We start from the raw sequence: 12835 nt of genomic DNA, 5'->3' as shown, positions 1-12835 counted from the left end.
TGTGTGTGTGTGTGTATGTATGTCTCTGTGTGTGTCTGTGTGTATGTGTCTGTGTGTATGTGTCTGTGTGTGTCTGTGTGTGTCTGTGTATATTCTTTGTTTTGTCTTGGTATTTTTGTCATACTGGTTTTCTATTTGTTTGTTTATTTGAACAGCCTGTTTTCTCAAAGGTGACTCTAACAAGACACTTATCCAACCAAACCCAAAGGCGGGATCTTTATCCTAATTTTCAGTGATGCTCTAGCTATGGGAAACCATAGCCTTTAAACACTATGGCAGCTCTTTCCTACCAAGAACTCATGCAAATTCTTTCCCAGTTGGATAATGACTCTGCCCTGAACTCAGCAGGCAGTTTTTAATAATGTGCCTAAAAATGTTCCTCAAAATAAAAAGGCAGCAATAAAAACCAAGACAACAGACAATAAAGTAATATTTTAAAACCCCAGTTGCTGCTGTCAGCAAGTATTAGAATCCCACCCATGAAAGGAAGCCCCAGTGGTTTGATGAAAAACTGGTAGAAGCAAATGGCTGTGCTGTAAAGTGAGATCCCAGCTCCCAAGGAGCAGGGTCAGGAAGATATGTGTAGGACTACGTCATCAGTGAGGGGCTCAGAGGACAGAGAAGGCTGGGACTGAAATGAAGATGTTGTCAATAAGACTCCCAGTGCCAATGTTGATAATACTGGGATTTTGGTTCGCTGGTCATTTGCCTTCTTAGTTGTGCATTGAAAGTATCTTTGAGCACCTGGGTTAGCAGAGCTCTGGCAAGGCTTTGGGGTGTAAAGATAAAGAGGGCATGGTGGGACAGTGAAAATGGCCTGTAGGAGGCTGAGATGGGGGACAAAGGGCCAGGGGGGGCTTAACAGGAGGGCGCTGCTGAAGGAGCTAAGGAATTGGGGTGCAGAAAGGACAGGCTCTTGAGACATTGTGACTGGCATGGGGGTGTCCAGTTCTGTTGTTTCTCCATGTGTCCAGCCATGCTGATGTTGGAGGGTGTACTGGCTGGTTTCCTGTCAACTTGACACAGGCTGGAGTTATCACAGAGAAAGGAGCTTCAGCTGGGGAAATGCCTCCATGAGATCCAGCTGTGGAGCATTTTCTTGGTTGGTGATCAAGGCGGGAGGGCCCATTGTGAGTGGCGCCATCCCTGGGCTGGTAGTCCTGGGTTCTATAAGAAAGCAAGCTGAGCAAGCCAAGGGAAGTAAGTCAGTAATATCCCTCCATGTCCTCTGCATCAGCTCCTGTATTTTGACCTGCTTGAGTTCTAGTCCTGACTTCCTTTGGTGATGAAAAGCAGTGTGAAAGTGTAAGCTGAATAAACCCTTTCCTCCCCAAATTGCTTCTTGGTCATGATGTTTGTGCAGGAATAGAAACCCTGACTAAGACAGAGGGAATGCAGAGGTAGGGCTTGAAGTTTCACAGTATAGAAGCAAACAAAGGAATGGCAGGAAGCCAAGGTAGATAGTAGTTGGGGCATCTCTGTCACTCAGCAGTGGCTTGCCCTGAGCAGTTTTTTCCAGCACTGGACTCCCAGGATACAAGAACCTTGGGGGACATCCTAGGTTTATAGCTTCTTTATAGGGCCCAGGCTGTATGGTATATATCTGCCCAGAACAGCCTTTCTGTGTGCGACAGCATACAGAAAGCACCAGATACCACTGGAACTAGGGCAGAAACCTAAAGACTCTAGAGTTCCGAAGAATAGAAAATCAACACTAATGAATATTTGGGTCTGAAATATCTGCTGGAAAGGTTTATTGTTTTAAATTGTTTGTGTGGTTATTCAATTTTACTACATTGGTTCTTTGGGAGAGATTGGGCCTTTCGCTGCTGGGTCCCCCACCTCATCTTTAATGATTTTGCCTGAGAGGGTTTGTTGGTGCCGGCTACCACTCTGGCTTCTACGCACTGGATTGAACCCTGGGGCTGGTCTACACAGATCTCATGACCTTTCTTCAGGTGCCTGGGCATCCTCTAATGGAAGCCTGTGTAGGCTGAGCTCAGCCAAGAGCATGGAGGCTACCCCAGAGGACTAGGTTCACACTGCAATTCACCCAGTCACCTCACAGCTGGCCATGGCCTGGGAACTTGAAACAGCAACAGGCCAGGCATTTTTCTGCAAGCACTGGGGATCCCTGGAAGACACAGTGGAAATGCAGACCCAACATGACCTTGTAGAGCTCAGAGGAAGCCCTAGGCCAGCTAAGATGACCTGAAAGGCTCCTACTGCAGGTGGCTAGTCGGGCTTTTGTTCAGGTTTTGTTTGTTTTGTTGTCTATTCTACACTGTGATGAGGCCCTGAAAGTACCTTGCTGTACCCTTTGTGTCTTCTGGGAACAGGCATTGAGCCACCCCTCAGTATGTCATGAAGACGAGGAAGAAGAGGAAGAGAAGTCAGATGGGGCAGGGCCATGTGAGGTGCGGCAGGGATTGTGAGATGCAGGGCTACCAGATGGTTTGTTTTGTGCATTTCTTGACTGAACAACTTCAGGACAGTTCCTTACTTTCGCTGAGCACCCTTTTGGAGTAGCAGCGGTATCTAGGTTGCAAGGTTGTTGGAAGAAAGATGGATAAAAGAATGCCTAAGGATGTTATGATCATTTATGACTAATGTGCTGAAAAATAATGTGCCCTGAAAAAGAAAAGGCTTTTTTGTTTTGTTTTGTGCAGACCCACCAAGTTTAACACAGGTCATTTGTGTGAGCAGGGGTTTGGAACATGAGTTCATCAGGAGATCACAAATGAAGAGAATGTCTACCTTGCTTAAGATCTATCAGTATCCTATAGTTCAGTAGGGAGGTTAGGACGATGTGCCATGTGGACTCTTCCCCAATTTATGACCAACTGTTGATAGGCCTATTATTACATAGTCCACTGTAGGTGGCTATGACTGCTGTGAGATCATGACTAGGGAAGACAGCAGAGGTGGGAAGGAAGTACTAGAGATTAAGAGTAATAGTAAACAGAAGGTACTACATATATGCACAAAGTCATCAAAGGACAGATTTAATAAAAGATAGTGAAAAATAGCTTCCACTTAGAGATGCAGCTCTAGAGGCAGCTATTACAAAGCAGGGGTCACCCATGAGTCCTGACATTGAACTGGCTACAGACTTCAGTGGCTCCTCTGTATTTCCCTGGTCACATCTCCATGAGAAGGGGAAGAAAGGCTCAGAGCCTAACCCAGTGATGAATCTAGCTTCTTAGATAGGAAGCAAGGAGCCAAAGGGGAAGAAAAAGGGATTAAACAAGCGTGTATCACGCACCCAGCATACTCCAGGAACTTACATTCTTTATTACCTCAAGACTGTGCCCTTATTGGTAAAAACACCAACAAGGGACTAGAATGTCAGAAGGATAGGGGACTTTCCCCAGGGCAAGCACTGAGATTCTCAGGTGAGTCCTCAAAGCCCAGGCATTGCTCTGAATGTCTCTTGTCCTCATAACACAATGGTTTCCAAATACAGCCATCAGTTTCCATGAATGGACCAGCCCTGGAACAAGCAGGTCTGGCACATGGGTACCTCCCATAGCAGGGCACCCTCTGTGCTCCTAGCACCTCTACAGCATTAGTCTCTCCAAGATACCAACACCCTCCACAGCACAGGTGCCCTTCCATGGCACCACAACTGTTCACAGCACCAACACTGTTCATGACACCAATGCCCTTTGTAGTACCAGTGTCTTCCTTAGTGCCAGTGCCAGTATGGACCACAGAAACAGCATCATCCTTAGCAACAGCACTATTGATAGCACCTTCTTGGTAGCAGCACACCCACAGCACCCGCCTCTACCTTCCGATATGCTGCCATCTTCAATAGTACAGAATCTCGCATAGCAGGAGAACTTTCAACAGTGCCTGTATCTCCGTAGTATCACATTCTTCATTACACCAGAAGCCTCAGGCAGCACAAATGGCCCACACTGTCACCATCCCATAGCCAGTGCCCTCCACACCACCAGGATCTTCCTTTAGAACTCATCTGTTCAAAGTGTCACTACCTTTGGTTCTGCCAGCACCTTCCACAGCACCAACATTCTTCCTGGACCTGGTGCTCTGTATGTATCAGATGCCTCTGTGTCACCAGGTCCTCCACAGCACTAGAGCTGCCCAGAACACCACGGCCTTCTATCTGTGACACCCATTCTTCAATGCAGCATAAACCTTCCACACCACCAGCTCCTCCATAATACCAGTCCATCCATGCACCAACGCTTCCCACAGCAGAACCACAGCCATAACACCAGAACTTTCCAGAACAGTGGTTCTCAGCCTGTGGGTCACATCCCCTGTCGGAATCAGATATCCTGCATATCAGATAATTACATTATGATTCATAACAGTAGCAAAATTACAGTTAGGAAGCAGCAATGAAGTAGTCTTATGATTGGGGGTCCCCACAACATGAGGAACTGCATTAGAGGGTTGCAGCATTAGAAAGGTTGAGAACTGCCATTCTGAAACATCATTATGTTCTGTAGCAAAGGCAGTTTAACAGCAGCCCCAGCTCCCAGGGCCCAGGATGGATGGATTTGTTCCAGTTAGCCCGAGGACACTCTTCAAGCCTTTTGGAAGAACCTCCGGAGATTCAGAAAAACGGGGTGCATAGGGGTGGGGTAGGGGTGGGCAGCAACTGTCTGTGCTAAGCTCTCTGAAGTGCTGTTCCCCCAGCATCTCCACCCACAGCTCCAGGGACATCTAAGGGTGGCAGCAAGACACACCTCCACACACCATGGCTACTGGGCTCAGAACCTCTCCCCGCCAGCATCTTGCCACCTTGAGCGTAGGCCCAGTCAGAGAAGCCCGATCTCCCTTTCCCAGGCAAAAATAAGCTCCATGATTCTGCCCCCACAGCAGACGTGGGGGTCCCTGAGCCCCAGCGAGCTTCCTCATCTAAGCCCTTCAGACTCATCTTAATTACCACACAGCCTCCTCACCCTCTTCCCCTACCACCCAGCAACCAGCAGATGCATCCTTTACAAAGCCCAGAGGAAGCTCTCTCAAGAAAGCTGAAAACCAGGCTAATTAACACTTCAAGCTTTACATAAGCAAATGAGAATTTGCTTCATTTCCACCCCCTCCCCCCCCTTTTTTTGTTCCAAAAGGCAGGGCTTGTCCTCCCCACCCCCACCCACGCCTGACAGTCAAGGCTCACAAAGGGTTGCTAGTGAAACACAAATCTCTTCTTCCAGAACTGACTCGACCCTTGAGGATCCACTGAACAAAACTGGATTAAAGGCAGTGAACAAGCCTGAACCCTGATCAGAGCCACCCTGTAGATTATTTTAGCTGACTCATTTCTACTACAGGTAGCATGGCTGGACAGAAAGGCCAGACAGACAGGCCCGGCTCTGACACTGGCTCTCTCTCTCTCTCTCTCTCTCTCTCTGTGTGTGTGTGTGTGTGTGTGTGTGTGTTTGTGTACATGCATACAAGGCAAGCATGTGGAGGTCAGGGGACAATTCTATACAGTTAACTCTCACCCTTTATGTGCACTCTAAGAGTTGAACTTAGGTCATCTTCTGAGCCACCTTGCTAGCCTGAAAAGGTAAACCTTAAGAATTTGTAAAATAGTCCATTATAGAGATGTGGTTTTATTCATGTAATCAAGAGAAAGGTAGGAAGTCTAACCTTGTCTAATACTTTGATTTTTATATAGAGCACTACTGTTAGTATTCTTATGTGTGACTCTGGGCCTTTTGAGAACGACAGTGTCAAGACAAGTCAACTTTACTCCAGGGCCCGATATGTACATATCACCCCCATCCCCCCCTTTCCTCCCCCTCATATCTTTTCGCTCATTCCCGCAGACGGCTGCACACAGCAGGGGCCAGTCCCACGTGTGCTAAGTCCACATTGCACAGTGGAAGACATGGTAAGATGACAGTAAATGAGCAGTCCCTGCCTTTGCTAGAGAGCCAGCATCACACAGTCAGCCACTCAAATATAGATTTAGTGCAGAGAAAGACTATCACGGGTTGTGGTTTGGTCTAATGCTTGTATTATGTTAATTGGGTCCCCCAAATTGCACAAGAATTTGCATGTAAACCACTGAGGGTCCCTGACCTCCGTTTTGATTGGTAAATAAAGTTGCCAACAGCTAATGTTTTTCAAGGAGGCAGAGGTGGGACTTTTAGGATTCCAGGGCAAGGAACAAGGGAGGAGTAAGGAATAGTTGCTGCGCTGGGAAAGGGGCAGCGCCATGCCTGAGGTGTGCAGATTGCTGACATGTAAAAGCCTGGGAAGAGCGGCCCCAGGGGACCCCCGACGGGGTCTAGGGAAATAAAAATTGAATATAAATTTTAATAAGTAACTCAGGAATATCGGAGGGGAGTGTTTAGCTGTGTGGAAGTTTGGGAGTGGCTCAGCCATTGAGCTGTTTAAGGCATATTAAAATATAAGGGTGCGCGCGCATTTGTGTGTGTGTGTGTGTGTGTGTGTGTGTGTGTGTGTGTGTTTCATTCAGGAATCCTGAACATTGGGGTGGGTAGCGAGAAATGCTTGTGCCGCCGCTGCTGCCGGCACGCTTTGAGTAGAGTTAATTGGGTTCATCAACAATGAAGAGCAGAAGGAAACCCACTCCAGTATCCAGATAACCAAGGGCAGTTTCTGCTTTCAGCTAGTTAGGTCTCCTGACTTATGTAGCTTTTTTGTTAATCCCGCCCCTTTCACTGCCCTAGTTCCTATTGGTGCAGCATTTTTACATCTTGCCCCTTTTCTAGAGCGCAGCCTCACTGCTCTTGTTCTTATTGGTGCAGCATTCTTACAGCCTCCGGGCCTTTGCAAAGCTCTGCTCTCTCAATCAATCCCAGGCCCCCTCGTGCCTGCTGAATGCTGGCTCCCTCCTCCTGTCAGTTCCTAAGCAACTCCACACACACTAACCTCAGCTCCTCCTTTCATCCTTATATATCTTGCTTAACCGCTCTGTCCACTCCTAGTGACTCTAAATCTCCACTATTCTCCCCACCCCCGAAAAAAACAAAACAAAACAAAACACCACTGACTTGTTCCTGTCAGCTTCGTTTTCCTTCTGCTATCCATTATGACCAAAGCCGCTGACTAAAATTTGTGTTTCTTAATACGTTCCTGTCACATTTCCTGAAGATTGTGGTGGAAACACAGGAAGAAGAGGGCAAGGGACAAATGAGAAGCTCTTCATCAATTATCAAATCTGTTGGAGCCCGAGAGCTTGGACAGCACTCTTGTTCTGGGATGAACCTAAGTGTTGAAGCTGCTGTGACTTCCATAATCCCTCCTGAAATAGCCTGTACCACTTTCCTACTCCACAGCATCCCTGCGCCACAGCAAGTGTCCCCTTCCATTCCATCCCACTGAAGAACTGACCGTAAATTCAGCGATCTTCGGCACCCGGAACTTCCCTTTGTTCCTCTGTTCCGGCTGGTATTCTGTTCTTGTCTTTACAATCACCTGCAAAATTGGGCAAGTGTTAGCGCAGAGACAGCACATCTCTCTCCCTTTCCTCTGGCCACTAGAACTCGTTGTCCATCTCACAGACATCAGGGATAATGAGCCCCCTTCCAAACACACAAGGAAACATTCAAACAGCTCACAGCACTCCCCCATCCCAGCAGGCATGGTGACTCTGCCTCTCCAGATGTTTGCCAGCGTTATGGGTATTACTGCCATAAGCTGTGTCTTACTTTGACAAAGGGGAGCAGTGTATCGTGGGGGTTTATAGGCCACCTTTACCAGGCAACACAATTCCAGTTTTCTACTTTTCAATGAAAACAAATGTGTGTGAGTGTCTGTCAACAAATCAGTGGGTTAGCGCATGAGTGTGTGTGTGTGTGTGTGTTGTGTGCGTGCGTGAGCACGTGTGTACATAAGAGTGATGAAACTCTGAGCCTAACGTTGGCTCAGCAAGTTCTCTACCACTGCTCTCAACCTTTCTTCCTCTTCTTCTTGACTAGATGCATTCTTTCACAACTTCACAAATGTATGTACCATGCTCTGCTGATTCTCAACCTCCCTCCATCCTTGCTGCATTTCCCCCCACCCTGTCAGGCCTCACTCTTCCCCATAGGTCCCTTCCCCACCTTTACGTCTCTTTGTTTTGCCATTCATTTGTTTTAACCAGGACCATTTGTGTGGCCATTGGATTCTGGATTTGATCCTCTGTTAGAATGAAACTACAACTGAAAATGATGACTGTGCCGTCCATCTCCAGAATCCATCAGTAACTAACAGTTCAACAGGGCTGGGTAAGGCCCCCATGAGGACCTCCTGGATCCGTGATTGGCTGTTTGCAGGCCCAGTGCGGGTGGCCACAGTTGCTGTAAAATCATGTTTAGAATGGCTTTGCCATGCCTTGAATATAACATTCTTCTTTGGCTGTAGTATGTGTCATTATATATGTACACTGAAACTGATGGTTAATTATTTTTAAATTTTGTTTAATTGGGGAGGGTGTGTACATGCAGTGGTCTTTGTGTAGAGGTCAGAAGGCAATAACGGCAGTCAGCGCTCTACTTCTGCATGTAAGTCCTGTGGACTACACCCTGGTTATGGTGCAAGGTGTCTTTATCTGCTGAGTCATTTCACCAGCTCCATAATTATTTTTTCATTAAAAGTTATTTTTTGATTTTTACCCAGAGACACTATACATTCATTATACCTCATCCTTCTAATAATGATACAAAGTAGGAACTGCTTTGTTTTATAAATGTGGAAACTGTAGTTAGAACGTTACTAACTTGCCTAAGGCCACAAAGATGCTGCTCACTACCAACGCTGACATTTTCACAAAGGTTCCGCTGACTCTGAAGTCTGTCAACAGCTGATCTTCAGTTCCTAAATGTTTAGGCCATTTCCATAGTTTGGATTATAAAAACAAGTTATGATTAATAACCTGCTGGTTAATACTTTGCAATACTCTTAATTGTAATACGATTTGGGGATTTGCACAAGGAGAAATGAAGGCATTTGCTCAGCCCATGGAGTCATCTCATTTCACTAACGTCTGATGATTTGGGCGGCATATTTTACCAAGCTATGCAGCCCACCTTGCAAGGAAGGCCTTTACGGGCTTCCATCCCACCTCATGGGCTGAGTAGAAGAAAGAGAAATCTGAGAAGGAGTTTGCAGTTATCGCCAAGTGTTACGGCCCTGTGAACACCATGAATGCTGAGTAGGCTGTAAGGTTTCGTCTGAGGATGCAGAGCCCCAGCCATCCATCCACACAGTCCCTCATGGGTTCCCTTTCTCAGTCTAAGCAGAGTACCCGTTACTGTTACAGGGGACTGTTTCTAGTGCCACTGTTCAGGACCAAGGCCCTCAGGAGTTCCATGCCACTCCTGATAGCAGCCTGAGTCCTGTAACTTCATAGACAGGGCTTTCCTGTTCTGCCCAGGGGGCTGCTGCTGGTCTATTTTTATATTCTCTTTACAGACTGCCTCACAGAGGCCCTCCCATGATTGAGTAATGTCATAAAATTCTGAAGAAGGGGAAAGGAGCATCTACTGGCCCTGACAAGCAATGCTGACATGCTATGACAAGGTCATGTAGCTAGGACACAGGGGCAAGCCAAAACTGGCAGCCAACAAGGAAATGAGAACTTCAGTTCTTCAACCACATGGAACAGAATTCATCCAACAGCTCAAGTGTGCTTGGACCAGGATCCAGCATAGAAGACACTTCAGGCCAGCTGCTGCCTGACTTTGACCTCTGAACAGGACTCAGCTAACTATGCTAAGACTGCCTGACAAAACCCCAGGGTACTAAGTTTGCATTGGCTCAGGACAGCAGCAGGGAGCTGTTGGGGTCTCCCAGCTCTTTGTTGCCGCCAAGCCTAACAAGAGGACCCCCGGATCTCCCAGAATGCAGCATCCTTGGACCACCTACGTCAACAGACACTCATCCCCGCCTCGATCCTTGGACCCTCGATCCTTGGACCCTTTCTTCCCTGTGATGGTTTGTATATGCTTGGTCCAGGAAGTGGCACTATTAGGAGGTGTGGCCTTGTTGGAGTAGTTGTGTCACTGTAAGCATGGGCTTAAGACCCTCATCTTAGCTGCCTGGAAGCCAGTATTCTTCTAGAAGCCTTCAGATGAAGATGTAGAACTCTCAGCTCCCCCTGTATCATGCCTGCCTGGATGCTGCTATGTTCCCACCTTGATGATAATGGACTGAACCTCTGAACCTGTAAGATGGCCCCAATTAAATGCCCTTAGAAGAGTTGCCTTGGTTACAGTGTCTGTTCATAGCAGTAAAACCCTAACTAAGACCCTCCCCCAACTTGCTTTTTGATCATGGTGTTTCATTGCAGCAGTAGAAACCTTAAAATACTTCCCGAGTCCAAAGCTCCCTGGAATTCCTTTCCGAACCTCACCCTGGCCCCATTTAGAATCTTGTGAGACCCCTCCCTCCCTTAATAACCATGGTGGTCCCTAGTTAGATCTAGTCAACTAGGGAACACTACCTGATGTCAGCATGTCACTTCGTTTGAATAAGTTAGATAAGAGACAGCACTGACTATGGCCTTGTGGGAAGAAGCCCCATTGGTTTCCATGGATTCCTTGAAGCAGGGTTTTTCTTTGCATGGTGCAGAAGGGACTTAAGTTCTAGCACTGTGGTAGAAATTGCTGCTACTTCAAGAACATCTAGGAGGAGAACAAAGGCAGCTCATGAAAAAGTATGTAGCCAAGAGACAGTGATTGGACACAGGCCGAGAACATCCCATCCCCTGGACCACACCTTCTCCACAGTGGATCCATGCTGAACTCTGCAGTTATAGGGGAAAATATGTCCTTTTTAGGCTTTAGCCAAATTTGGTGTCGGTTTTCTGCTGTTTGAGACTAAAAGTTTTGTGTCTGATACAAATGTGTTCTAAAGAAAACCCACAAAAAAATGAAACAGAAGAGTTCTCAGGCTTCAGAGAGGCAACAGAACACTAACGAGGCATATCCAAACCAACAGGTGTCCTGTGTCAGCATCAAGTCAGCTGAAAAAGCATAATCGGCCTTCTGGAAGGTGACCAAGAGCATCCAGAGAAGACTGCACAGTGACTCCAAACGAGGGAGAAGCAAAGTCTACCAGGGTGATGGGTATCCTGTGGTTCGTTAAAACAGGAGCCACAGGGCAGCACCCCAAATCCATGGTGAACCCCACAGATGCCACAGTAAACACAAGCAAGCAGACCCCAGTAGGTTGCTAAGCTAGGGAGTGCAGGAGGCTACGTGGGTTGTATACATTTCTGTCTTAAGGTGTCTGTCTCCCTAGCAGATGGTTTATGCTGGAAGCAGTCCTACTAAGTGCACAGGCCTGCTTGTTCTCCCCCTTCTCCCTGAGACTTCCTCTTCTATTATCCTGTGGCTGTCTTCTCCTGGTTCTCTTCCTCTCTGCTGGTCAGCCCTCCTTCCTCAGCTTTCATCCTTTAGCCTCTCCTCTCACATCTGGCCTCTTCATGCTAGAATGACTCTGGGGTTTTACAGAGCAACTTCTTGACCACTCTCAGGCCTTGTATATGCTCAAACCTGGGCATGCTCACTCACAGCCTCATGCTGAAAGCAGCTTTCATTCTTACCACTCGAGGTGTATAGTGTATGTCTCTACTCAGAGCTCACAGAGACTCACTTAGCCTACTGGATGCTCTATCTGGGATCCACGCCCACATTTGCCATGGCCACATTGAACCTGCACGGCTCTGACTCACCTTTCCCAACTATCCTGCACTTTTATGTGTGAGCATATTCTATAGCTTTCCCCAACTATCCTGCAAGCTCATGCCTATAAAATCTGGGCCTATAAAACACTATTCATACTGCACTGGCCAGTTTTTATGTCCATTTAATACAAGCTAGAGTCATGTGGAAAGAGGGAACTTGAGAAAATGACCCCACCCAATAGTCCTGGGGTCATTTTCTTGATCAATGATTGATGTGGGAGGGTACAGCTCACTGTGGGTGGTGCCACCCCAAAGCATGTGGTCCTGGGTCTATAAGAAAAGAGGCTGAAATTGGATGAAGAGATGGCATGCCAGTAAAGCACACCTCTCTATGACTTCTGCATCAGCTCCGTCTTGAATCCTTGCCTGACTTCCTGGGATAATGGACTATAAGCCGAAAGATGCAATACACCCTCTCCTGTCCAAAGCTGCTTTTGGCCATGGTGCTTCATCATGGCAACAGAAACTCCAACCGAGACAATACCATTGCTTATTTCAATGCACAGTTCTCTCAAGACCCATTTCTTTCTTTCCATTTCCAGGTCCACTCCAGCAGCCCATTGGTTCTAGCTGCCATCTGTCCAAAATATCCTCAGATCAGCACATTTATCTAGTTACACTTCCTTGCAACTCCGCCACCCCTCCCTTAACTTGTTTGGCTCTAGACAAGTTCTTTTGACCATTCCTGCCTCTCCAGATCCAAAGAAAAGATCTTTCTAGATGGAGGGAGGAGGCTGACCCTTGGCAAAACCACAGACGGGCATCTTTGGGTGGCGAGAGGACAGTGTCACAAGACAAGTGACAGAGATGAAGTTGGAGGGGCAGGCACTGGCTGAAAAGGCCGGTGTAAGCGCCACTGAGAAATGGCCAGAAGGGCACAGGGAACCGAAGGGACGGTAAACAATGAAACAGGCTTCTAGACGTTCAATGCTGGAGAAGCTGCCCGGTAGCCCGGGGACTGGGAGGAAGCTGTGGTGGTGGGATACCCCAAAAACCCCACCCATGATGGTACCAGAGTCAGGCTACTATGGGGGTGGGGGAGGGGGTGGGGGAACATGATGCTTGGTGCTTTGTTCCTGTGGAGTGCAACCAGAACCAGTGTGTGCGAGAGAGAGAGAGAGAGAGAGAGAGAGAGAGAGAGAGAGAGAGAGA

General features: G+C 47.4%; 1 protein-coding gene across 1 annotated transcript in view; it reads right to left on the bottom strand.

The window, feature by feature from the left end:
* The window catches only part of Nsg2 (neuronal vesicle trafficking associated 2), a 59168-nt gene that overhangs the window by 33658 nt on the left and 12675 nt on the right, over positions 1–12835 (bottom strand). The window contains exon 3 of the mRNA XM_021212363.2: positions 7345–7428. Coding sequence (XP_021068022.1) covers positions 7345–7428 — 84 coding nt within the window. The remainder of the gene's footprint in view (positions 1–7344; positions 7429–12835) is intronic.

The sequence above is a fragment of the Mus pahari genome, chromosome 14 (genome assembly GCF_900095145.1).
Source record: "Mus pahari chromosome 14, PAHARI_EIJ_v1.1, whole genome shotgun sequence".
Classification (NCBI taxonomy): domain Eukaryota; kingdom Metazoa; phylum Chordata; class Mammalia; order Rodentia; family Muridae; genus Mus; species Mus pahari.
The sequence above is the reverse complement of the archived record's forward strand: the minus strand, read 5'-3'. Positions and strand labels throughout refer to the sequence as shown.